Here is a 27,813-nt window from a genome sequence, read left to right as displayed (position 1 = left end):
GGTACAACCATCCCTTCTCAAGCCACAGCTAGAAAGGGACAGCAGGATACTGCCGGCACGTAACATGCAGGATTTTGACACAAATGCCACGTAGCAGCCTAGCTTTGCATACAATGCACCCAACTTGTGTTAACGCAGCCTGGTGCCGCATCCTGAGACAGAAGCACACGAGACCCTCTCCATGCACAGCTCTGCACACAGGAAACGTTGCTGTTCGCTCACTCAGGACAGACGTGCTGTATTCCAGAAAAGAAAAAACACTTAATTCTTAGGAGAAATAATTCCACTTTTATTTGAAATGTTAATGATGAGAGGAAGACTTTCTTAAAAATAGTTTTTTTTTCCCCCCACACCCCATTTTACTGGTTTTATTTTTTGTTAAATCAATACTGTGGAAAGGATACAGCAATACCTAGAATAAACCGCTTGCCTTTTTTACCTGTGTAGATCTTCGAGAGCTCTATCCAAAGAAACTCAAGTGTCATCATCAATACGTGTTAACTAGATCTTTGACTAAGATTCCACAGTCCTGTTGATTATTCATCACAAGGACTCACTGGGCCCAAACAAGCCTCGTAGGCTTTAATCTGCAGTTCGTGGTGCCGCCACAAGAAAAGGATTCCAGCTGATAGAGCAGCAGCAAGAGCAAAACTCAAGGCACATTTGTATAAATGAAAGCTCTTCTGTTCCTATAAAAACAGGCAATAAAATATACAAAATAAGTAGAATTATCTCCATTCAACCAATGTAAATCTGCCTTCAGTCTTCCCTGAGGCACTAGTGGAACATGAGGAAGACTCATTGTTACCACATTTTTAACATTCACTCTTCACTATTAAATAAATTAGACTTACTAGTGCAAAAGGGAAAAAAGAATTCTGGCTGTTTTCCTTTTTTTGTGTGGGGACTTTTTTCACTCGTTTTATCTTTATTTCTTATTTTTTGCTTTGCTCCGGTTCTTCATAAAAAAAAGTTACGTCACTAAGAAATATGCATTTGCACAAGGAAACAAGAGGCTATATATTTGCCAAGTTAAATCTTAAAATATTTTTGTATGCTGTACAAATATACATCATTAAACATTTACAACCTTAACTTCCTAGCTGACAAAATTCACTGCCATTCCAAGCAATGCAGCTGCCCAACCTTCCTCTTCAACAGCTCAAAGCTATCAACTGACAGGTACAAAGTCCCCTTCACAATTAGGGACTGGATGTGAAAAAAGATGGATCTACTGACAGCAGTAGTATCACTGTAACAGAGCTGTACCAAATATTTTAAGATACGTTCTTTGCTAGATAGAAACTTGGGAATAGACTTTCAGTAATGAGCCATTATTGAAGGTACTAGAAGTCAGTGAAAGGTCTTTCTTCGCTTGGCAATGTTCGAGCGTGTGTTCTCTGGTGACAGCTCTGATGTTCTCCTCGTTAAAGCACGAGGGTCTGTGTTCCCCTTACTGCTATTACATTGACCTCCTTCATTGATGGCTTTTGAATTGTCTTTTGGTAAAGGAGCTCTCCTGTCACCCTCTTGCTGAGCTGCATAAGGCAACCCGGAAGGCGTGTCACATTGTCCCATTGTTTGCTGGGGCTTCTTAGAAGTTTCTGTTCTGGAAATCCGATCCCTGGAAGCTGAGGTCACATCCAGACACTGCTGTGACGTTGATCCTGGATGGCTCTGGGCTAACCGACTGCTGTCTTTTGGGACCTGTTCCTTCCCTTTTGCTTCAGTCCTACTGGCCAGACTTGCCAGCCTTGGGTCCCGTGGTTTCTCTTGATCGGCAGTGAGCGCTGCAGCCCCCATCGGTGAGGAGACGCTGGCTCGCCGGGAGTCTGCAGCCTGAGCCCCCTGTGGCTGTTGAGGCCCTCTGCTTCCCTGCAGCGCTGCATGGCCGTGACCAGCAGTGAGTTCCCGTGGGCTGCTGGCCTCACTCGGGTTTGCAACCTCACCCCTCTTGCTGCTGGAAGAACAAGCCTGTGCTGGAGGAGCATCCTTTGCAACTACTTTGGTGGGTGGCTGTCCAGCAACCCTCTTCTGTGCTGTTGGTTTGAGCTTCAGAATCTTAACAGCATCTTTTTTGTAGGTTTGGTCTGACGTCTTGATAATAGCACCTCTTCTCTGAGCATCCTGAATCAACTCATTCCAATCTTTATTTTCCTTTAAAATAAAGGAGAGAAAAAGACAACCCCACCCACACCAAAAGAAAATAATTATCAGAAGGAAATCAACACATATGGACAGAGATGTCAGAAGATGCACAACTCCTTTAATCAAGGTACCCAACAAATGTAATGGAAGTCACTTCTGTCCCTTCTGGAATGGAAGGATCTAAAGTTTCTTGTGCAAAACAGCAATAGGTACTCTGGCTGCTGTAACACAAGGAAAGTACTTTCAGCAATCAGTGAACTAATGTTTAAGTGACAGTTTCTGTATTTATGCAGGCCAAGAGTTCCCTCAGAGCGTGAAACATGGTTTTAATGCCCTCTAGTGGTGTAGCTAACACTCCTTGACTCAGAAAAAGAATAAAAATCAAGTACTGTAAGACATTAAGTCTATTCAAGAGCACTCCTTGCACGTTTCATTTGGCTTTTATAGTTCCCCAAATATGTAGTTCTTTTTCAGAAACGTCTGTTTCAAAAAGTACAACTGAAGACACCTCAAAAACTGACTTGACCTAAATGGGTAGATCACAGAAGATTATCTGATTAACATTGTGCCTACCATGAGTGTTTTCAGTCTTCCAAGGATGAAGAGGCTGAATCTAGCTCGGGTAATTGTGACATTCAGACGCTGAAGACTTGCCAGAAACCTAAAAGACAAAACAAAATCAAGCTCCTAAAATAATTCTTGAAAGAGATTTGTAAGTTATAAGAAAGAGACAATATTCAGCTTAAATGAAATGACTGTAACAGAAGCAGTTACAGAGAAAACAGTTCATAGCCAACTTCCAGATCCCATTGCAGCATCCCTGCTTCACATGAAGGGCTTTGCATGAATTGCATTTTCATTCTTTAACCACTCGGATTCCTTGCAGGGAATTCCAGTTCTTTCCAACTCTTCCTATTAATGTTTCCTTTCTCAGTGTAAATCCACTCAGTGCCAACTGCTGCTTCCTTAAATGTTCCTCAAAGTACAAAAGACATCAACCTCATTTCACCTATCAAGATTTAAAGTTTCTTTTTAACTTGAACTGAAATAGATTAATAATATTTGGCATGATTAATGGCAAATTTTTTTTACTGAAATACCGAACACTGGACTTGAATATTTTATTTCAAAGGTGACCTGCACTGGAAAAACATGAAGGAAGACTTGCTTTGTCATGCTTCAAGATCTGAAAAGTACATTGCTTGCAGAAGAAAATTTTCATATTGTGTCAGAGTACCTAGCCTGTTTCTGTGGGATCACCAACCAAGGTACTGAAACCTAAACAGCTAAATGTTTCATGTATTCTTAAACATTGATTCCCGTTATAGCTTATTTACCTAAAATCCCAACAAACCTTCAAAGGGAAAAAAAAAACACCAACAGTTTCACAAACATTTCTTCTCTAATGAAAAGGCTCTCAAAATACACAGCTTATTCTATCCTAACAAAGTTTACAATTGAAACTCAAGTTTTTGTACAGCTTGATTTAAATAGGTACAACATCAATACCTGATACTGTGATCAAGGCACTGAGACCTGCCACTCAGGAAGTTCACAACCCCTACAATAAAGACTGCAAAAGTCCCAGAACCATCCCAGAGGATTTGGCCAGGGCATGAAAAAGGACAGAGGCAGGAAGAGGAGCAGATGAGTGAGTCCAGCAGCACGTATGATATAGTTCTATAGGTCTTCTGGTGGAGAAATGGTCTTAAAAGAACACTTAATATTCTTATAAGCTTTTAAAACTGAAAGATGACAAGATGATTGTCACAGGAAAGAAAAAAAGAAAAAACTGTCATTTCTTGAGTTTTCCCCTCTCTTGCAAGTTACCTTCAGAGTAAATTTAAAGCTGGACTAGCAACCTTGGAGACCAAAATACTTTGCTCAGCTATGAGACGATCAGTAATGGTGATGCAAACTTTCCAGTGACACCTGACCTTGTAACAGAGCTGTCCAAGTCATCAGCACATACAGCTTCTAAGGCATTGTATTGCCAAAAATTTATTACATAAACCTTCAGGGCAGTAAGTTGTAAAGTTTTCTTCTGAAAGAACAGATAGAGGTTAAGTCCCAGGCCAGCCAAAAGCATTGGCAGATTTTAGCTGCCTTCAGTTTCCAAACTCAATCAACTAGATTAAGACATCTCTCCAAAAAGCATCATTGCTTACTATACAGTTTGGGTCCTTTCCTTCCCAAAGCAGTGTGGGTCAGCACAATTACAAGCCCTTTATCTAGCAATTAGGAAATTACTACCAGAAAAGCTTAAGTGGCTTAGCAAAACCTGGTGTGGAAATAAATTCTTTATGTGAACAGCCGTTGCATAGATTAATTTAAAAGCTAATGAACTATAAGGAGGTACATTTCTATTGCCTTTTTTAAACTAGAACAATCAGTGAGTTACAGAAGTTATTATTAAAACAAAATAATAACTGCAGTAGCATTTGGGGGGATAAACAGCTTACTTGGTATCTAGATCCTTCTACTTCAGATTGGAAAATCCTATGTAAATGATCAAATCTGCAAGCTTGAATCGAGACTTTCTACAAATCTCAAGTCCATTAATCTGTGAATTAAAGATGTAGCTGCTCTGATCACATTCCTAACAGCCTATGTAACTAGTCAGCAGTACTTTTACGGACGGAATGCTACATTATCAGTAAAGTGACAGTCACAAAAAAAAGGATTTAATTTTAAGAGAGCTTAAAATTTAAGAAAGTTACAATATAGAGCAAAAGATACAAAAAAACCTGCAGCAGTACTACACATAGAAGTTTCCAAGACCAATCCTGCCATAACAAAACAGTGACAGGCTAAGACAGACAGGCAAATTCATCAGCACATAATGCAGAACAATGCTTAGCATTTTCCATGTCCCTTTTGTTTGGAGATCCCAACGCAGTAACATCAATTCCCGCATTATAATAGCTTTTAATCTGCTGGCTGTAGCGACTTGTTCTCTAATAACTTTTCTAGTAATCATATTTAAAAACAATGGCAATATAGTGTCATTAAATATGGGAGTTGCAAAGCACTGAAGAAAGACATACCCAATTGATCCTCTAGTGCTGTTTGCCCGGACACACGTCACTATGATGCAGTCTTTCTCTCGTCCCTGGAACGCATCCACTGTATCTACTTCTCCTGGGCTGTTGAAGAAAAAAATATCGAACAGTTAAATTGTTAGTTGGATTTTTAAGCAACACGCTGACGCAAATGCCATAAACTACTCTGAATGATCAACTGTCAAAATTATCCAGACCAAAGTTTCTGATTCTAAACTTAAAAAAAGATTTCATGTATGAACATAAAAGAAAGTTTGTTTTTCTGAGGCCAGGATCATTGCTGAAAAGCTCTTTGGTTCCACATAGGTTGGAACTTTATATTTTCTTTCAAGCCTGCTTTACGCAAAAAAGCATAAATGAAAGGATATAATGAAAGCACAAACACAACCAATGACTAAGAAATGGTATGAAAAGGCCACGTCAATTTTAAGAGGAAATGCTTGGAACATCCCCGTCTGAAGGCCTAACCAAGTTCCGATTTTGGCAGAGAGAAGTTTGAGAGTTTTTGCCATGGTATTAAAGGGTGAGGAAAGGACTAACAGGCAAGAGCTAAGAGTCATTTGAAACCTCGTGGTTTCTTTACCCGTTATTCTTAAACACTCTGTCCAGTTCTTCTTGAATTTTCTTCTTCTGTGCGCTGTAAGGGGTAATTATTCCAATGCGACGAAGACCCAGATCCTTCCGTTTTTCTTTAATTGTTTTAATTAATTCTATCACCAGCTTCACTTCCTGGGGATTGCTAAAAGACCTAGACAAGAGAGAATGGAAACATTAAAGAATTACGTTTGACAGCTTTTGAATCCGACTCTTCAGCCCAACTGGAAGGCGAATTTTGAGTCAAAAACATGATTTTGAACTTTTGGAACCCCCCTTCATATACATACTCAAAAGACCTTTCCAACAGGCCCTGACAAGGGACTAACAATGAGAATGCTAGCAGCAAAGGGCTACATTTCATGTTCCCTTAAAATTATACAGCTTTGCTTGCCTTACAGAATATACAAAGGGGAGGACTGAGCCTGCCATCTTCTGGCCTTACCAAGGCACGCAGCTGTGAAAAACAAATGACTGATAAAATAATCAGAAAGTCAAACTGTTACTAGAGTTAGCAGAGACTGTCTACTAGATGCAAGTGAATCCCAAGAGTCAAAGCAGGATTAAAACTAGTTTCATATTAAAACTTAATACCTACTTTTATTAAAAAAAATAAAATAAAATAAAATAAAATATATATACACATAAATTAAATAAAATTAAGTTGAAAATGCAGTTCTGACTACTTGATGCATATTGGGAACAAGAGGAAAGAAGACAACGCTTCTGCAGGCAACTGTTTCTCAGCAAGTCTAAAATTTGGCAGAGTGGATTACAAGACTTACTCATTGTCTCGCTCCTCGCGACCATCTCCTACATCAAAAACAAGGTAGGGCTGGAACGGCCAGTCTGAAGAACATCTGTTCTCTTCTGTTGCTCTGTAAACAACAATCTTAATACTAAGTAACCACAAAAAATCCTAAAAACTGATACATCATTTATTTCTCATCAGCATTCTAAATTACCAGCAACATTCAGCTTTCAGTGCCCTTAATTTTCACTGTTACCTGCACATACTGAGACCTAAAAATGAACTCTGTGTAGTAAGGAGTATGCTCTATTTTAAGTGATTTAGTTAACTTAAGTATCTATCATTGAGACAAAATGCAGGTCATCTTCCATTAAGCAACTTCACCCACAACTCCAAGAGTTTTTAGACTAAAAAAAAAATCCCGATTTGAAACTCTTCTCTGAAGTCCCCCTTGCTCAGAAATCAGAACAGAGCTACTCACCTGTCAGTCTTTAGAGCCTTGCCATAAACATAATTGGATGGGAAAAGGCAGATGTCAGGGTGCATCCTGTACTGCACAGTCAGCTGCACAACTGGCAGACTTCGTAAAACATTCTTCTGCACTTGCTCTTCCAGGTGTCTGTGCAGGCGTGCCATCAAGGACTGATCATAGCCATAATCTTGAGCTTTCTGCCAGAGGGAAAACATACGTGATTTCCGTGGAATTAGGTCCCAAATTAACAATAGGAATTTGCTTTCTGGACTTGAAACCATTCAATATTTTCTTTTGAAGTTCTAAATCACTGATTAAATTACAACTATTTGCACTTCAGGTTTTTTTTTTTTGTCTTACTTACTCACTAGATAGCACCAGCATAAATCTGAATTTTGTCAGTGTAGTCCTCAGTAAGACAACTTTCCTTTCTGAGTCACAACATACTAAAATTTTAAGCACAACAACGATGAAAAGGAAGATCTTCCAGGTGGGATCTCTCTAAACAAGCACTCAACATTCAGAAAATTTGTGCTTCTAGAAAAGGCAGACTGCTTTAACTCTTTTCTTTACCAGATGTTCAAAACACCTCCTTACTGTTGGATACAAGAAAGTGTTCCTGTGTTTTCATCCTTAGAAGGCATCTGTAGGGTGAGGAAGTCCCCACACAAACAGGTAGTCTTCGTCCTCCACTGCTTAAGGAACGTGATGCTGGCTGAAGCTCACATAATGATATAACAGAGCCTGCAGCAACAAAATCCACCACAAAGCACTAAGCTGCACTGAAGTTTGTGTTGTCGTAGCTGTTCTTACTGGTGTATGAAATTAGTTTGAAGCTATGCCAGGTAAGTTACAGAAGCTGCACCCACACTTATACATTAGCTTTACTCAAACATCTGAAGACAGCATTGATACGGTCTCCACATACCAGACTAAACAAGAATTGCTTGGCAGGGTAAAATGCTGTAATCTGATACGTAGTGGGACGTGCCACTGAAGTTGTCTTTTACCCTTTTACACATTTTTCATACTGTTCTTGTACTATACCCAATAGATAGTAAGAAAAAATAGTCTGAACACTTACTACTGATTTTACAGTAGGAGGGAGCTGTTTGGGATCTCCAACAAGGACGAGTTTGTTACAGCGATGAATCAGTGGAATCAGTGTTTCAACCTCACAGGACTGCCCTGCCTTTTGTACACATAAACAGGACAAGAAAGTAGAAGTTGTAACCAAAAGAGTGGAGGCAAGTATGGTAAGTTTCCTGTAATACAGTCAGAATTAACTCTGGAATGCTTTTTAAAGTTTTCTTAAAAAAGAGAAAAATAAATAGAAGGATTTTTCCCTAATGAAAACTCCAAACAGATTTTTCTTTTATTATTAAACAGGCAGAGCTTTCCAAACATAAAAATATAACCCGACCACGTAGAAATCTCTATAGCAAGAACCACACTTCAGCCACAATTTTTAAAGTAAAAGATGTCTGCCATAAAAGCACCAAAGAATCAGCAAAAGAAGCAATTAGTAGTTACTTTTTCTTCTCTTTGCTCTACATGGCAGGACAGGCTGGTTACCAGTTAAAATGTGGGAATGAAGCAGTTGACCCACAACATATTATAACAGCAGCCAGTCTCAAGTAACCTAAGCAAAGAACAAGGCACACTTTAAACGTGGAACAAGCTGCAAGTCTAAATAGCTTTACTGACCTCATCCACGATGACACAGCTGAAAGGATCAAGTCCTTGCCGCCAAAACGCATGCTCCATGAGATTTCCTCCGCTTGTGCTCAGCGTGCAGCAGATTATGTCGGACTCCAAGATGATATCTGTCTGTACTTTCTGAGAGTGTCCCCGAACCTTCAAGTGCAACAGGACACCATGTCTCCTCTTTTATTTTAGTGTTTTTGAATCAACTTACAGCAATCTCTAACTGCCTGGACAATTCTAACTGCCAAACAAATCATTTGTATACATCAACCCAGTGGAACTCATCTCCATGACTACAAACAAAAGTCACAAAAGTCAGCTTGAAGCCACCACTTTTCTTAGAAAGGTTTAAACATCTCAGCTCCAGTAGGACCATAATGGACTTGAAAGCAGTGACGAAGATAGATCCTAGTACATGAGGATAGTGGGTACATTTTTATCATCTCCTTTGTGCAGCATGCTGTGTTTCCTTTTAAATTTACCCTCATCTGTTAAGAGTGAATTAACATATCCACATTTTTTCCCCTCCCCAAAACAGAGCCAGAGCGCACCTGTACCTCATACCAGACTAAACATAACTTACTCAGTTTATCTTCTTTATCTCTTTACTTACTACTTGATTTACAAAATGCTCCCAGCTACATCAAATCCAACTCTACACCACACTACAATTAAAGGATACAGAGTATACAAACACATTAGCTGAGGTTTAATCAAGAGCTGCCCTGAAAATGAATTCCTACCTCCTTTAGTTGAGAAGCAAGCTGCTGTCTCTCCTTTGAAAGTCTGCCAATTTCATCATCTATCATTTGATTCTGTGTAGGCAAAAAAGAAACCACATAAATATCAAGAATAATTAACACACATTTGCCATATACCTTTTTTCCTTCCATACTCAATACTACATTCTCACATTCCTGTGCAAACAGAAAAATGGTTTACCAGTAAAAAAAATCTACAATTTCAACACAAATGCCTATTTTTAAAGCAACTAAATTGAAAATTTCAAGTGCAAAACATATCCCAAAGTCTCAGATATTAGGTTGCCTTACTACTTACTTCCACATAAACAAAAACAAAGCTTTGAAGTAAACAATGATTTTAAATCATTAAGCCTTATAAATATGGTTACACTGAAATCAAGTGGTGATAAAACCGTAAGATGACTATTCAGCCCTAGAGCCATAGGTTCCATGACCGAGCAGCTGAGAATACTAGGATAAACAGACAAAATTTATGATATATAAGTTCCTCATTCCATTTCAGAGATGGCTTAAAGGAAGAGTTCTTTACTCTTTGGATACATTTTTAAATACATAAACACAAACAGGATTAAAAATACCATCATCTTATATATTACCTCTCTCTTTTCACATCTGTGCATGGCACGCTGACGAGACAGCTCGTCCAGCTTTTGATCCAGAGCTGCTTTTTTCTTCTGAATATCCTGGTCACGGTCACCTGGCTTTCGTTCTATAAAAGATGAAGGAAAACACATCGAGGAAATAGAACAACTGTTACAATAACTGCATTAAGTCATTAAGAATGAATGGACAAACTCATTTTCTGTTGCAGTTTCCCTATTATAACCTTATTTTGGGCAGTAAAACGAAGACAATACACTTTTCTTGATTCCAACTGTAGTTCTATAAAGCTGCATAACTGGATTGTTTAAATATGATGGCTTTAACTTTAAAAAAAACAAGACTTAGCATTGCTTAACTTCTATGCTTTTGCTTAAATTTTAGGCCGTATGTAAGCTGACACTTCTCCAATAAGTCTGAGAAAAATAATGCTTATGAAGCACTGTGGTATGATGTGCCACGCTGCAGAAAAAAAAAAATCTTTTACCCGATCTACCTTCTTAAAGAGCACATAGTCCCAAGTACACCAGGTCCATAACATTACCCAGAAAACTGAAGAAAAGTCTGATTTGTATGTTACTTACTCATTCTGTGCTCAACTTGCTTATCCAGGCTAAAACCCCGGACTTCACTGTTGATCGATTTTTCGGCACCCAGTCGCACTAATTTGATATCACCACAGTTTCCTGTTTACAAAATCAGAGTCAAAAAGTGCTTAGATTTCTCTAAGTACCTTTTCACTTTGGTTTGAGAAGAAAAAATAAAATGTAATCATATCATGGATACCACATAAGGCTTTTCCTTTTCTGCTTTTCAGGGGACTGCAACAATTTGTACTAATTTAAATGCAGGAACAGAAAAATTCAGTAATTCCATACTGAGAAAAAGAGATGTTGCCAATGCTTTAGTTGTGCTTAACAGTTACTAATGTTATCTTGAAACAGCAAAACTACCTCTTAATTCTCAGGCTTCTTTATCTAAAATGTACAGAATTCCTACGTTAGAAAATATTAGAAAAGTACTATTTAGTAATGCAGTTGGTATGGAATTAACTTCTGGTTAGAAAGAAAGTTCCCACCACCACCATCACAGACTAGATGCCTTGCTCAGAACTTATCTGCTTTGTATTAGCCACAAACTAGAAGGAGAAAAAAGTGAAAGGTTCTGGCACATCAAAATTTTCAGATTGTTTAGGGTGATCAGTGAAGTCCAATTTTATTCAATACAATAGTAGTACTGTGTTCAAATCCTTAAGGGGTACTTAAAAAGTGGTGACTTCATATTAACACTAAGAGAAAAGGGTCAATGTCTATATAAAGACACAGGTATATGTTTAAAAATGAATGAATTGTACTATTTGAAAAACAAATTAAAATCAGCAACAGTATGTGTGCCAGTCATGTTCTGCAAGAGAAAACAGCTGCCTAGAGCAACACAGAAGTATTATACCTAATCAATTGTTCCAGTTTCTCCTTCTGGTTTTGTCTGTCTAAAAGAGATTTTTTTTAAATGAACCATACCCAAAGGCTCTTGTCTGTTTTGGCATTTTTCCTTAAATGCAACGATGATCTTTTTCATGAGTTCATCAACTGCAGCATTGGATGGTGCACAAACTAGAAAACGGTTTGGCTTGATCTTGGAACTTGTTTTTTGAGTTGTTTTCTCATTCCTAGTGTTCTGTAGATTAATTAACAATAAACCAGAATAGTCTCTTTAGATTGTTTTCACTTCTATTTTAAAAGCCAGACTCTACACTCATCTTAATCAGCATGCAGGGAATAGGTACTATTGTAACTGAATGGCTCTTAAAGCATACCTGTTGTTATTCAGTGTAAGGCAAGTCAAACACATAAATACTATATGCACAAATTCCTTTCAACAATTATCTACTTGATGAATCCATTGAATGCTAATGTGAAAACAACTAAATTGGACACATCAAATAACACTCTTAAAAACACCTTAGTATTTTGATATAATAATGAGTAAATGTTTACTACCAATTTACATGTTCAGCAAGTATGTTTTCTTCTAATTTTACCTTCTAAGTTCCGTAAAACAAGCGTTTTCCAAAATGTCCAAAAGGTGTTATTTCCACCATTACAGCTTATTCAGTGCTGGTTTTCATTCAGCTTAATGAATTACACCACTAGCAATTACCAGTGTTACACTTCAACTCAGCTATCACTGACTTCTATTGGGAAACCAGACACCAACACGACGATCACACCATATTCACCTACCCCTCTCAAGACACGACACAGAAGTCCAACTATGGTTTTTGATTTCCCGGTTCCAGGTGGTCCATGAATGAGGCAGATCTTGGGAAGCCCTGGATGTTGTTTTACCATGGCATAAGCTGTCTCAATGGCTCTCTTTTGATCTTCATTGTATTCATTCATATAAAATGCCTGAAGGAACAGACAAGAAAGAAAAATAACGAATTACATAACTAATATGACTAAACCCTCCACGCTCATTCTATCTATCTTCAGAATGTTCCCCACCCCCTAGCTAAGACTCAAAAAAGCAAAGGACAAAGCTTTTGATTCCACGTTTCCTCTAGATGTATATCTGATTCTGACTCAAAAGCGGTGATGAAGATTTTGTCTCCTCTACAAGACTTTAATTTGCATTACCTTCCCCATACGAAGCCTTATTTCCTGAACAGACACCACTACCTCTAGCAAGGGAGGGGAAAAAAAAGAGAAAGCTGGTTACAGTGCAACAGAAACACCAGAATAAGTTCAGCCTCCTTCTCTATCTAACCAATCAACCAACTCTGAAAACCAGACTGACTCAGTGCTTCTTTAAACTGGACTATTTGCACTTGGTTGTCTCCAAAATTAGCATGCAAAACCAGTTTTGCCGAACTCTCAGAAGCGAAGTGCCCACTTGCCATTTTTAACTATCGCTTCTCCTAGGTCCAGAACTAGAACTTACAGCACTTTCTGAAGCTACAGGCAAGTCTCTTGGACAGAAATCGTTGTAATTTGGTTCTAAGATGGGTTTAGCCAAGGGACTCCGGCTCAATAGTAGTAGACCTTTGAACATCCGTTGTGCAGTCACTAGGGAGCCAACCACTATGCACTTCACTTGTGTATTTATGAAGAACGACAAATTGCCTCGAGTTTGCACAGAAAGATGACAGACAGTATGCTGTTCCTTTTGTCCTATTAAAAGTGGGGAAAAATGACAACACGTTAATTCAACAAATATTCAGAATGTTAACTGGAAGATATTCAAACAGGCTATACAGAGAATCAGGTGCTGCCTTCTATTAGATAGAAACAACTAATTCTTGGGGGGAAAATACTACTCTCTAAAACGGCTCTGATCATATCAGTCATTCCATTAAGCCAGACCATCGCTGTTTTCATCAGGTAGCACTGATCATAATACTTAGGAAACTTGGTAGTTCACAATGCCAGTTAGAGAAGAGTGTGAAGGTTTTATGCAATTACGTCACAGCAATTCATGGCACTTTGTATCGTACAGTACTGCACTCCTGAAGATGCATGCACAGCACTTACTCATTAGTTTCTGCTGTAACACAAAGAATGAACATCTGCATTGAAGTCCATACAAAATGCATGAAGACCTGGTCTGCAGCCTCAGTTGCTTTTTTTTTTTTTTTTTTTTTTTTTACTTTTAACAAAGCTTCTAGTACAAAATAGGCATGCTGCAGTGAAAAAAAAAAACAAAAACAAAAAACAATCTATTTCCCCCAAGTATGTGCTATACTACAAGCCTCTTCAGCCAGATTTAACAAAAATAAGAATTGTACCATGAAACGCTAGCCCGTTTACTTACTAGTTAAACAGCCAGATGCACGGGAAAATCGCGTCACAAGACCAACGTGATTCACTAGATGGTCCTCCATCTCACCGTCTTCCCCAAAGGCGTCTTTGGCCTTTCGGACCACCAAAAAGATTACGTCATCCTCCTTTGGATGAAGCTGCTTTGCCAAATCACTTTCTCGAAAATGAGCTACCCAAAACACATTTAAAAGTTAGAACAGTGCCCGTTTTCCTTTTACAACTACTCCTTGACTAGTAAAAAGCTACAATTAACGTGTTATTATGTAATAATTATGTAATACCTACACCTGATAACTTCTAAAAGCTATAGGAAAATCCTTATTAACTTAATCCTGCACCCTTAAAGCTTGAACTGGGTAAAGACAGAGCAAGTCAAGGACTATTTTATTTACTAAAAGAAGTTACATGGTGAGGTGGGTATAAAACCAGGAGATAGTACCACCCAGATTCCTACTACAATGCTGCTCCAATTCTATGACTCAAGACACCACTTTCAGAGCTGAAGAACTGTAGCAGCAAACAAAATGTATCAGGTGCCAGGAAATGCACCTTAAATTCATCCAGTGAATCTTTACCTGTATTTTAAAAAGAAAAATTAAATAGCAGGGCAAAAAAACTGTCACCCAATCCTCCTAAAACTCTTCTAAATTCACGTAAGAAAATTGCAAAAGGCACTCATGCTTATGTTATGTACTTATTTCTACCTATGTGTTCTGGCTCATTAATAGGCACTGTCTACTTGAAAACAAAAACAGTGTCTTAATTAAAATAATAATTAAAAAATAAAGAAAAAATAACACACTCACCTATAAAATCCGCTGTATTCATGTCCGCAGAGAAGTTCTGTAAGTGGAAGTAGTAACTCTTCTCCCTTGTCTTATGGTTTTCTACCCACTCTTGTGCCAGCTGCATATTAGAAAGTAAAAGGCCATAAAATACTTAGAAGGGTTTAGCAATTCAGAAGCATAGCTTATCATGACTCCAAGTAAAAATACTAGGAAGAAATAAATTAAAGCTAACATACTAAGACATAGAAAAGTCTTACTGTTTCTTTTTAGCATATGCATACACATTACATATGAACACATACACAGCAAGCAAAATGATTTTATTTTTCCTGTCATTTTGAATATACCTTTCTTACAAATCCCTTCAAAACAAACATGGGTTTTCACTGCCTTGCATTGTCACCTTTAATACCAGCATCATCCTGATACTGACTTCATTTTTTAACATATTTCTACTGGAAAAGTAATACGATGACTGAGCTTAAAAGCATACAGCTTTTAATTGAAGAAACAGTGCTTTCTATTAAACTATAAAATTAAATTGTTTCGAAAAACAATATTACTTAGATTAACCTACCCTCCCACATAAGTTCTCAACATGAATCCAAACGTTAAATTCTTACTCTTTTACAGAAGCTGTAATTGAAAAACCTCTGTTTCTAGAACAAAAATTGCTGTTTCAAGCTTTAAATGCTATGAAGAGGAACAACTTTCTTTTCTCCTCCTTTCACATGTTACTGTGGACGGGTACAAAAAAAGCCCTTACTATTTGCCCTAAATCATTGCTCTATTCAGATCCATATCTGAACCGATCAGGTGACATCATTTTCAGAACATAAAGAAATGTTTTACATTCTCTGTTTATCTCTTTCCAAATTTTACTAGGTTTAATGAAAAGAAATTAAGAACTAGATAACTACTTACTGTTTCAAAGGCATTTAGCATCATCAAGGGGAAAAATGTATTAAAGTAGTCATTGTATCCCTGAAATCTGACAGGAACAGAGGCCACTATGGATTGCACGAGATTACTTGGAGGTCCAAACTGGCTGGAGTTCACAAACATTTCGTAGGTCCACTTCAAGACTTCCGTAACAAAAATACTGTGATCACGCTGCTGAGCGCCAAGAAAGGAAACACGTTCTTCTCGGACAGGCCTTCTAGGTATGTTTGAAGCATTGTTAATAAGCTCATTTCGTGACTGGAGAACGTTTCTAGAAACACAGGGTTGAGGAGTATTACTAGAACTTGGAGTTTTGTGCGTTTGATTTCCTGTTGGTAGAGCCTTTCCATTTGGTGGTCTTACCACAGGTTTTGCTGTGTTCACTTTGCTTTTTGGTGTTGGTGGCTGTTTTTTAACATCTTCAAGATCCTTACTGAAGGCCGCATTCCGCGAAGAACTTACTGAACTGAAAATTTTGGTAGTGGAAGGCTTTCTTGTTTTAGAAGGTGGCAAGGCAGAAGGCTTGGCAAACAAGTGATCTGATTCCGAATTGGTGGATGAATGTTTACTACAGTACTCTCCCGTTTTCTCCACTTTTTCCATACAGTCTTTGTATTTGCATTTCACAATAGTCAAGGGTTCATTTTGATGAAGCTGTTCAGCAGTTTCTACTTCCATTTCCTCTGTATTTTTACTAGCAATAGAAGTATCTTTGAAATCTTCCTCCTGGGAACACAATTCCATATCCACAGGATCTAACTGAGTTAAAAATAAATCATCATCCTCCTCCTCACTGTTTTCACTTGGCTTACATCCATTTTCATTTGATGTTACCATCTCCAACTCAGGCTGGACAATGCAACCTCTTTCTGAAGAGCTATCTTTATCTCCAACAGCTGCAGCAGAACACACACTTGAAGCCACAGGTACCAGAGGAACCATCACATTGCTATCCTTTGTTTTTCTGTTTGAGTCTGAAGAACCAGGCATTTTAGAGACATGCGTGGTTTGCACAGCCTCCTTCTTCCCAGAGACACTTTTGATTTGTTCTTTCTCACTGGCAGATGGACAACAGGTCTGCTCCATTTTTTTTTCTCTTTGCTTGTCAACAGCTCCTTCAATAGATGCCCCATCAAAAAAATTAGCCTTTTGCTTCACAGACTTTGTATCCGTTGAGCTAACTTTTTTGCTTTTACTCTCAGAACTTCGGGCAAAATTTTTCACTCTAACATTTTTGTTGGGCCTCGTCTGCCTTAAAAACTGAAGATCTTGGCAGGCCAGCATTTTTTTGTTATTCTTTATAGACAAACTCTGAGGTGCAATTAGTTTAGCCTTCTGTTTCATTGTAATTCCAACTTTCCCCGCAGCTTTACCATAGCTACGCAATTGAGCTAGACTCTCTAAGGAGCGCTGGGATAACTCAAACGCTTTGCGGGGTGCCTTTTTCAGCCCAAGTTTTTCTACAGTTGACGTTGGTGCAGGACACTGATGAACTTTCTTCGGAGGAACCACAGCTGGTGACGTCCTGCCAGGTTGAGCACTTTTTGATGTAATTTGAAGCAGTTTTTTAGTTTGTGCTGCTTTAAGAAACTTTGTTTTAGGACTTCTTTGAATGGTTCTTGCCACCTTAGATTTTGCTGTATTCTTACGTGGGCTCAGAGTATTTTTCTTAAGTGCCAACTTCGAAGCTAAAGTGATGTTAGAAGTAGATGCTCTGGGTTCAGTTGATTCTGCATTCAGACCAAAGCCTTTATCAACAGTGCTTTTTTCTGTAGAATTCTCCAGTTGATCTTTTGCATCTTCTTTACTAGAAGATTCTTGCAATGTTGAATTAGCTACTTCTTCTGTATTATCAGCTTCTTTCTGACAAGAAATATTATTTATCTGCTTTTCTGTTGAGTCTGCTTGTTCCGTATCACCATCACTTACATAATCTGTATCATAACCCCATTCATTTGTGTGATCCTTCGGTGAGCTATCTGAATGACTATTACCAACCGATGCTGAAGCACAGTCCTGTTTATACTCTTGAGTTTCTTCCATGCTATACGCTTGAGTATCCTGCCAGACTGAAAAGACATCAGCTTCTGTTTCAAACTCAAAGTACTGAGAGTCACAGTCTTCAAGTGGCAAGGGAGAGCTTGGCATCTTTGATTCTAACGTAGTATCTTTAACATCACACTGCACTTCTGATAAGGGCTGTTTTTCAGGACATACATTTTCATTCTTTGTTTCCTCTTGGGCAGTGACACCTTTTTCTTCATCAGAAGAGTCTGAAATTATAATGACTTCATTGTCAAGGCACTCTGCATAGCAGGGAGACTTGTTACTCTGGGCACTGTCGGAAGATCTTACAGCACCTTTCACTTTCCTTTTAATTTCACATACATTGTGATGTATTGAGCTTTCCTGACTTGAATCTAAGGGAAAATTGACACTTTTTGCATATGCAGCTAAAGATAATTTACTAAGATCTGTATCAAGCTGTGAGTCTGTTAAAGTATCCTCAGAAACCATCCTCGCAAAATCCTTCTCTTTCTTCCCCGCTGAATCACTGTCTCTCTTGAAATATTTTGAAAATACTAACTTGTCACTTGATTCACTCTTTATCGCTAGTGGACTGATTAGAGGAGCGTTGGATACATCCCCCTTATTTTCAGAGCTAGATGGAACAAGACCACTTGCTGAATTTTTACCTATACAGCATGTCTTTGAAATTTGACCATTGCAGTCATAGTTAACTAAATTACCTAAGTTAGCCTGTCCCTGGTCTGAAGCTTGCATGGTAGGGTCTTTCTTAAACACAGATGTCAAAAATGAACTTGATTTTTCTTGAGTGGATACTTTCTGTGTTAATTTGTCACTAATCCCTGAAAGCAAAGCACTGACACTTTTGTTTTCTTGCAAGCCAGGCTCATTTTTAGAGGAGCTGAGGCAGTCTAATGGCATCTCTTTTGGTTCCTGTTTAACAGGAACCATTCTGTATTGAAAAGCACTTTTCTCCTGCATACTTTCAAAACTCCTTGAATTATCTGCTGATTTTCCATCTCCATACACGGTATTCACTCCCTGATGTTTAAAACAGTCTTTTCCTGTGCAACATACACGTTGGTCTGCTTCTGCTGCACTTGCTGAACTGCAGCTTTTCAAATCATGTGATGGCTCTGGTGGCACCTGTCCTGAAGGCCATTCAATTTTCTCTAACTTTATTTTCAAACTCTTGAGTTTATGTGCATCTACTTTAAACTTTGATGAGGAACCAGGAGACACATTTTTCTCCTTTACATCTGAACTGTAAACACATTCTGGAGAACCAAAACTAGTTTGAGCAGACAGATGCATTGGTGTTACAGGTTCTGCTTCACATTTGTTTTCCAATTCTCCACGTCTTCTGAAATCCGAACACTGGGCATTTGGATTAAAACACTGAATATCCATACCACAGTTCCCTGACACAAGATCATTGTTCCTATTTTCCTTAACTTTCCCATACATTTCTGTTGTGAAAGAGTTCTGTTTGCATTCCTGAGGTGCTGTGTCATTAGGTTCCTTTTTAATATTCACCGAGAGGCAGTTCACAGATGTCCAAGATCTTGAATTTTTAGGTGCATCTTTACATTCCTCTTCCCATGCACTAGTTCTTCTAGCAAAAGAGTTCTCTTGACAATCTTCATCCCCACCTTCCTTTGCTGTGAAGGCAAATGGTGAACAAAGGCCATCTCTGCCGCGTACACCCATCTTATATCCATCACCGGGTACAGACTTCTCTTGCTTCACAGAAACAGTAGGCGAATTTGTAGAGTTTATATTGTTTTCCACAGGTACAGAGGCATTTAGTGCTCTGCCCTTCATGCTTCTTATAACCTGCTTTAAACACATTTGCAATTCCTGTGTTTCTTGGATGTTCAGCTGCCAACCTAAAGATAGATTTCCTCGCAGAAGGAGATTGAGTTTGTCTAGGTATTTCTTGCAGAGAGCATGCTGACCGATTTGATAGCCTTCTCTAAGAAGGCTGCGTATCAACTGGACGCAAGCGTGCTGCACAGAGTTAGAAGCCTGTAAAGATGGACTTCTCGTGTGGTTTCCAGATGCTTTTTCAGAGCACCGTGTGAATGCTATTGCTGGAAGCTTAGCACATCTCACCACTGCCTCCACCCATTCTTGTGAGCTAATCCACAGCAAATGCAGGCACTTCTTATTTCTGTGCAGTTCAATAATTGACACCAGGATCAAGAGAAAAAATTCAGAGACTTTGTCGCACTGCCGGATTCTTTCATTGAGAATATCTTTGATTTCCGAGCAGAGGTAGTGAATGACCTCTACTATATATGCTACACCCAAGTCCTTGAGATCCATAAGTGACTGAACAAATGGGATGAACCACAGAAATGTGCTGTGATGAACACGCATATCTCTGCCAATATCAGACTGAAGCACGCTAGCCAGTGTTTGCATATCTTCATACATATTAGGGCAGTAGTCTGGACAAATGGCAGTTTTCCACCCAGTATCCTGAAAAAAAAAAAAAAAGTTACCATGCATCGTTGTTCATATCTGCACAGTTTGATCTGCCTTTTTGTTTCTTAACCATGTTACTTTCTCTCAAACATGTTAACTGATAGCAGATCTCATATCATAAATCAAAATTAAATGGAAGACAAGAAAATAAGATGGAAAACACACAGATAATAGAAATCAGTTCTTACAGAGTAACCTATGAAGTAAGTGCAGGGTTGGATTTACTTTAAAAATAATTTAAAACTCTCCACAAAATCACACAATAATGATTTAATATTCTTGATTTGCAACATTATGAACATTACCAGTAGAAAGCGAACATACTCCCTTCTATGTATTATAGATTATTTAAATTGTCAGTGTCATTCAGTGATCAGAGTTAAAAGGAAGGCAATCAGATTTTTAATACCTTTTGAGGCTTTTCTGTGTTATAATTATATACGATCTGACTGCAAGTAACCATTTCATCATCATAGTCTGGCTCCGGTTCAGGTTTTGTCCTAAGAAGAAATACAAAAAAAAATGTAACTATATCATTTCACGGAAAATTCTGGAATTCTCATAATTCTGTCAAGAGTCTCATACATGGCAGTCTTCTTTAAACTCAAGTGCAAGTTGGTTATAATATTAAACACTAAACAGTTAGCAACCCTCCTGATTCAGGAAAAAATCCTGAAAAGTATACCAGGCATCAATTAGTCAAAAGGAAGTAAGCGTACTTGTTGAAGTAATCTCAAGAGTTTTATTGGCCCTACCTCAACTTTTCACTGCTTGAAGTTGGCATGACCTGATTTTCCTCCTTGCCACTTCCCTCCCCCCAGCATAAATTAAGGCAGCACCAACAAGGAAACCAAGACCAAGCTGCTATGCTACCCGATATTAAAATCATAAATCAAAATCATAAAATCTGTCCTAGTATCTTAATAAAACTGACCTCTTAAAGCTATTGCGTATATTTTTTATTTCGTTGTTGTAGCTCACACTGTTGATAATGGTTTGAAAGGCTTGGACGGGATCAATAAGCTGACCCCATACTTTAGATCCGAGCTGATCCAAAATAACCATGAAACAATGAAGCGCTGGCCAGAAGGGGTCAGTAGAATCATCTGAAACATACAAATAATATTGGAAAGAATTGAAATGCAAGAGGCCTGCCCATTCTTGGACTATTAGTAGCTTTTGAAATTTGGAAATTAGTAGTTTTTCACTGGTTAGTTTTTTTTTGTTTTGTTTTGTTTTTTTACTAAACACTAATATCTATGTAAGTATGTAAGTTTCAACTATGCTTTTTAACCCAGAGAAAGCAAAAGGAGGAGGAAAAAAAATCACTTATCCGTACAGACACTGGTGCTTATGTCGTAATTAATCAACAGGAACCTGGATAACTCGTTAGGATTTCCCTACTCTGTAAAACAGATTGTAAAACTGATTGTTCCAGGCTATTTTTTGTAGCGTTATTCTAAGAAGCGAGTGCTACTTAAATGCTGTGACAGTTTATGTTTCAAATTTAAGATAGAACCAATTCACTGTCCTTCATCTGTGTTATTCCTTCTTCATATAAGGTGAGATGATATCATATCCTCAGACATACTAAGCTTTTGAAGACCTACTTATTTTCTCTGAGAGAATCATAGAATCATAGAATATCCTGAGTTGGAAGGGACCCTTAAGGATCATCAAGTCCAACTCTTGACACCGCACAGGTCTACCCAAAAGTTCAGACCATGTGACTAAGTGCACAGTCCACGCACTAAGTGCACAGTCCAAGAGTGGCATTGCCACTCAAGAGTTCATGTGCTGTTCTAAAGCTATGCTATGGCACACAGGCTACAAGGACAGCACAAGGGCTACCAGTCTGAATTCTGAAGTCTACATTCCCATCTGTAAAATCGGTTCCCTCAAAATCATATGCCTATTCAACCTGGGCTTGCAGTAAAGCTCTGGAAGACTCATCATCATCTGCCAACAAACGACTCTAAGAACTTTCCTGACATGTAAGGTACGTGGTAAATGTCTTGCAGTTTTGTCACTATTAACATTTGCTAGGGAACTTATAGGATCATCCTCCTTTTGTTACCATCACTAATTATTTCTTAATTTGAAAGGTCTATGTTGGAAAAAAGATGATAAAAAATGCAAAAACAATCACAGCTTGAAATCAAGATATACATACAAAAAATAAAATCTCAAAGTTTCTGAATAAGCTGTTAAAAACAAAAAGTCTTCAGTTTTTCCATAATACATTGCAAACATTTGGGGAGAGGGACACAACAAAATGGAAGGATGAACAAGATGGACAGAAAAGTCAGTTCTTTAAGCCAGTTCAAACAAGTCAAAAGAAGGTGTTTCTCTACTTTAGGGCTCAAAATTTAAACTTTGCACCACAGTGAAATGTTTGCTCCCACACAACCTGTATATTACATGAAAATGACGTGGTAGAAATGATTGATTTGTCCTCTCAAAGCACTACCATCCTCTCTCCAACAAGGAGTTTGTATTGAACGTAGCTTTACAGTATTTTTAAGGATTGTCCAAATATTCCAAAATATTAACCATCTCCCAGAAGAGAAATAAGCCTCATGGCTGAGATTTTTATCACATCAGCACTACACTACTAAAAATGTCCTCAACTAAATGATAAAGATGAAAAATAGACCAGGAACTGCCTTAATCTCAGCAGCCAGAATTAGTTACCATCTGCTTCTTTCTCCATGGTGTGAAGTATTGACTGCATGAAATCATTCTGTTTGTCTGGGCCCAGCAACAAGGAGTCCATAGCTTGTTCTTCCAGCACTGTGAGCAACATACAAATCCCTGAAAAAGAAACAAACAACCTATTTCTGAAAATCTGTCCAACTTTCATCAAATCAAAGCACCACTACTTTCCAAACATCACTACCAGCATAACACTTGATCGAAGAGATCAGCAGCAGTGTGAAACTCATCACCTCACTAGTGAAGTTGTGCAATGTTCGGTTTTGCCATTTGACACTCCCCGAAATAAACAGCATCTACTTGAAATAGTAGAGCTCTGACTTGAAGTGCTTACCAGATGAGAGTGATTACAGGTATTAGTTCATTTCTGATCAGAAATACTCACCTAGCCAATAGTTCTTGTAGTTGGTAGTATCATATAAATGAGCTGGCAGAAGGATGAGTTTACCCTTTTCAATCATTGAAGAGCTGTAAATATCTGGACTTTCAAAAAGCCCCAACTCAATGACTTTAAACAAGCAAGCCAACACTTCCTGTAAGTCATAGTAGTCATCCCTGTCAACCTTCCCTAAATTCCTTGCTGTTAGAATGGCCCAGCGACGAATCTAAGAATTAAAGCAAAAAATATAAATCAAGTACAAATTAAGATCGCAATGCTGCACAATTAACAGTCACTGCTACTACAAACAGGACACCGTATTTTTTAAACCAATATTTATTATCTGCATAACCGTATACAACAACAGTCAAGTTGCTGAACTTGCTGAAACTGAAGTACAATATTACTAAATCTTTTACCATTTCTAAGGGCAACCTGAAATTCTCTACTTCACATTGGTGTCCAAGATAATCTTATAAGAAGTACAAGAGTCTTCACTATTTCAGGAAGAGTAACTGCACTCCTACTGAAATCTCATTTTTGTTTATATTCTTAAAAAAAAAAAAAAAAGGCAGATCAAACACTTAACATTCTGAATGCAAACACTTTCTCATCTTTTTGTTAAAAATAAGAACTTGTTCTGATGTTATTTAAAACTAACTTTTAGCGGAACAGAAAATGTAACTTACCACTTCATTTGGGTGTACCAAGAAGAGATAAATTCCTGGATATTTTTCAAAGACCTGAAAGGAGTCATGACTATGTTCCATTCTACAGAGCACTTCTACACAAAGCTCACCTAAAAGGAGAAACACAGTTACAGTAAGAACTCATTTATAAGCTCACATAACAAAAAACAAATTCAACTACTTGATTAAAAAAAAAAGGTACTTTGATTTAGCCATTTTTATTATTTTTTTTTAAATCTCCTACAATACAAACAGCAGCATGCCTTCCAACTATATGCTACAAGATACATACTGACTTTCTCATGCAGCAGCAGATACGGGTATTTCAGTATTTCTAGAAGGGGCACTCGCAGGTTATTCTCAAAATCTGGACCTATGTAACCGGACAGCTGTGTCTCTCCATTCTCATCCACTATAAATAACTCATCATCTTCTCCAGCTTCTTCTTCCATGGATTTTCCTATGTGGGCTATGAGACGGGAGGTTTCCAATTCCCACAAAACCTATTCAGAAAGGGTTAAAAAAAAAAAAGTATAACGTTTTCTTTTTTAAGGAAAGCAATTAAGTACATTTATTATTATATGCAGAAACCCTGACTCAATTTCCAAAATGTACAATTTCATTTTGAAAAGTTTCTTTCCAAGCATGCTGTGAAAAAGTTTTGACACAGAATTCAGGTTGCATAAATCACAACATTCTCGCGTCAGAAATAAGATTATAAAGTGATTAAAGAAAAAGAGAGTGGCAGTCAAACTTCAAGCTTTTTTGTATCTCTTAAACAGCTTTGATAAATATTTCAGGCCATAGATTACACAAAAAAAATTTGTTCTATTGGCCAACATAAAGAAGCTCACAGTACAAAAAACAGTCATACTCCAAAACAGGGAAACGATGATTTTAAAATATTGTCTTCTCGTGTATTTTGCAATGTATCAGTGGAAAGGTGTAACCAACAAAAGCAGACTGACTGACTTGCTGAATATTTGTACAGGATTCTTCTCGCATAGTATTAGCCATCTAAAGCAAGTGCTCCAATTAGAAATCGAGTTATTTCCTACAATCAATACAAACAAAAAGGCACCATCAGTGGTCCAGTTGCCCCATTTATTTCCAGTCTTTGCTCAGGTGGGATTGCCCTTCAGTGGTATGCATGATTGTGGACTTCAGAGAAATCTAGTTTAATCTGAAGAGCAATTGTTTAGACACCTGCACTACGATTACTTAGCTATGAACATTCATTTTACAGACGTATATATACACACCCCATACACATGAAAATAAGCTTTCCAAAATATGTAACTTAATGCTAATGAACAGCTTATAATAAAATAAGAATTTTGGAACGTTTTTGATTGTTTTTAAATTAAAGTCTTGCATGCTTGCATGATCACAGCTCTGAAATTCATTGTCGTAACCATGAATGAGAAATGAAAACTAAACTGGAAAAGGAACAAATCTGAAACTGAACAGAAACTGAAAGCAGGAAGAAAGAGAACACCTCACAAGTAGAGCAGTTCGTTTGGCAGCTGGTCTCTTCTTTCAGACCTCAAATCACCACACCATGAAGTTCAAACTGTAATGTCTAGTCAGAAACTCGCCAATACTCTTTTAGTTATTGCTAATTTGAATATATGCAAAACAAGCAGGTCTTTTTTTTGTACTGGGTTACAAGAGAAGCACGGTTAAAATGCAAGATACTGTATTCCCCCAAACTAGTAAGACAACCCCTGCACAAACCTCCTCCGTACACTGATGCCAGGCCACAGAAACCCCTCCTGAAATTCTCCTTCACTTCCAAGTTCTCCTTGCTCAGTCAAGCGCAGGAGTGAAAACACTTAATTACCTCATGCAAGCTTGGCAATTTCTCCCTTGCTTTGTGGTATTCAACCACACACTCCAAGCAGTAACAGAGGTCATCGTTGGATCCTTCAAGATCTTCCGGGGACAGCCGTCCAGAAGCATAGCTCCTCAGGTACTCAGTGGCGTCGGGACCACTCGGCGTACACCATCGACATGTGCTCATTCTTTAGATGGAAAGAAAAAGATCGACAGAAGACTTCAGAGCGAGCAGCCAAGCATTTCCTTTCAGTCACAACAGAACCTCATTTCCAAACGTAACAAGTGATGGAGTGATTCATACAATTCATTACCTATGCACCTGCTTATGCTCTCAACTGCTTTTATATCACACAAGAAAATGCAATTAAACAAAGAAATAGAGACTAAAGCATTACACAAAAGTTGCCATCCTGCCGCATGGCAAACATTATAAACACAGCACTGTGAAGAAGTTGCATTACATAACTTTCAAACTACTGAACAGCAATGCATGAAAATTTGCTTTACGTACCAGAAAGCCCTTGCTCAAGCTTGTGCACTTTCAAGAAGCACAATGCTAAATTTTAATCTGTCGCTTTGCTGATACCTATGAAACCTAGGTCTAATATGTAGCACGTTTAATTGGCTTTTTTCTTAGTCTCCTGCTAAAAATTATAGGTCAACAAATCCCTATTGTCAAAAAGGAAAGGATATTTATGGAGGACTTTCCTATCTTTATTATTATGGTGAGAAAGCATCATAAAATCCTCACAACCTGCATTCTTCAAAAACACAGTTTCTTCACCAAGAAGCACTACAGGAATCCCAGGTCACACCAGTCTAAAAACCTCAATGGAATACCGTAAAAGTATGACCGCTTGGAGTGACTGTAAAAACTGAACAGTGGCAACTCACTGGTACTTCACACAACAAGGAATGCAAAAGAGGGATCAAGATAAAGCTGAAAGATGCGTGTCCTCATGCGGAACACACCCAAAGGAAAATAAAACAGCACAAAAAAGCCATGTGGTTGTTTACCTTTGGAAAATGATGGGACTTGCTGTGCAGGTGTTCTCCGGTCACATGATGGAAAAAAACCGCGCTGCCCTGCAGCTAGTGACGGGGGTTGACGCCTTCGGCCATCCGTGTCCCGGGTAACCGTAACAACTCTACTTCGGAGACCTCGAAGGGAACGGTAACCATCAGAAATTGGCTCAGCTCGCTGCGGTATGGATTTAATAGCTTTATCCTCGCGTTAAACCAACCCTTTGAGCCGCTGAGCGCCCTCCACGCCTCAGCCGCCCCCCTGAGAGGCGGGCAGGGCGCTGCCCCCCCCCCCCCCCCGGCTTTGTTCCAGCGGACCCGGGAAACAACAGCCGCTGGGATACGGCCCGGAGGGGCAGCGGCGTTCCAGGCGGAACCCCCCCGCCTCACAGACACGCCGTAACGGCCGCCCGCCAAAGCACCCGCCCGGCGCGGCCCTGACAGGACCCGGGGGCGGCCTCCCCCCGGCACGGCGCCGCCCGAAGCCCCTCACAGGCCTCAAGAGGGTCCCCAGCGAGCGGTGCCAGAGGCCACGCCGGGCCCGGCTGCAGCTCCCCAGGAGCCGAACGGAGCCCGGAGCCCAGCCCGCGGGGCCACCGAGGCACCGAGGCCGGTCCGGGCCGCAGCTCCCTGCCCTCACCTCACCTCCGCTCCCCTCAGCCGCCGCCGCCCCCCGCCATCTGCCGCCCGCCGCCGCCGCCACCCCCCGGCACTTCCGGGCTGCCACCGGAAGTGGGCGCTGGGAAACCCGGGCGCGCGGGGTAGGAGCGGGCTTCCCGCGAGGCCCCGCCCCTTTTCCCACAGGCCCCGCCCCCTTCTCCCTCAGCCCTCAGCGCCAGGGAGGGCCAGGGAAGGAGCCCCAGGGTCCCCAGCAGCTGCTCAGGGTCTGTAGGATTTTCGCTTCAGCCTCCCCACGCCACTTCTTTAGGTCTTGGCAGATGGTTGGGTGAAGGCACAGCTCGCTTTGGTCTTCACCTGCAGCTGTGGTGATGCTTCTCAAC

General features: G+C 39.2%; 1 protein-coding gene across 3 annotated transcripts; it reads right to left on the bottom strand.

Moving 5' to 3' along the window:
• Positions 1 to 265: 265 nt before the first annotated feature.
• On the bottom strand, positions 266 to 27,609 carry SETX (senataxin). 3 transcript variants are annotated; one of them, XM_038165067.2, is made up of 26 exons: positions 27,458 to 27,609; positions 26,807 to 26,950; positions 25,794 to 25,974; positions 24,243 to 24,453; positions 23,951 to 24,060; positions 23,268 to 23,487; positions 22,862 to 22,981; positions 21,102 to 21,273; positions 20,577 to 20,667; positions 15,632 to 20,161; positions 14,726 to 14,825; positions 13,912 to 14,088; positions 13,042 to 13,271; positions 12,342 to 12,509; positions 11,619 to 11,775; positions 10,683 to 10,784; positions 10,095 to 10,207; positions 9,478 to 9,549; positions 8,735 to 8,884; positions 8,112 to 8,219; positions 7,037 to 7,224; positions 6,590 to 6,682; positions 5,794 to 5,958; positions 5,196 to 5,294; positions 2,722 to 2,809; positions 266 to 2,157 (listed from the first exon to the last, which is right to left on the bottom strand). In XM_038165067.2, the coding sequence occupies exons 3-26, from the start codon at positions 25,971 to 25,973 to the stop codon at positions 1,354 to 1,356; spliced, it is 8,448 nt and encodes a 2,815-aa protein (XP_038020995.2). In that variant the 5' UTR covers position 25,974; positions 26,807 to 26,950; positions 27,458 to 27,609; the 3' UTR covers positions 266 to 1,353. The 3 variants fall into 3 exon arrangements, with proteins under 3 accessions (XP_038020995.2, XP_038020997.2, XP_038020996.2); XM_038165069.2 differs by having other exon boundaries at positions 266 to 689; XM_038165068.2 differs by having other exon boundaries at positions 27,453 to 27,595.
• Positions 27,610 to 27,813: the final 204 nt, after the last annotated feature.

Source organism: Anas platyrhynchos, chromosome 18 (assembly GCF_047663525.1).
Source record: "Anas platyrhynchos isolate ZD024472 breed Pekin duck chromosome 18, IASCAAS_PekinDuck_T2T, whole genome shotgun sequence".
Taxonomy (NCBI): Eukaryota; Metazoa; Chordata; class Aves; order Anseriformes; family Anatidae; genus Anas; species Anas platyrhynchos.
The sequence above is the reverse complement of the archived record's forward strand: the minus strand, read 5'-3'. Positions and strand labels throughout refer to the sequence as shown.

Bases quoted from the DNA above. Each gene is read 5' to 3' on its own strand.
- SETX (XM_038165067.2), bottom strand. From the start codon at position 25,973: ATGAGCACATGTCGATGGTGTACGCCGAGTGGTCCCGACGCCACTGAG. The intron at 21,274-22,861 runs GTAACTAATTCT...TGTATGTTTCAG, and splicing joins CATGGAGAAAGAAGCAGATG to ATGATTCTACTGACCCCTTC. The intron at 14,089-14,725 runs GTGAGTGTGTTA...TGTTTTGGGTAG, and splicing joins GAATACAGCGGATTTTATAG to CTCATTTTCGAGAAAGTGAT.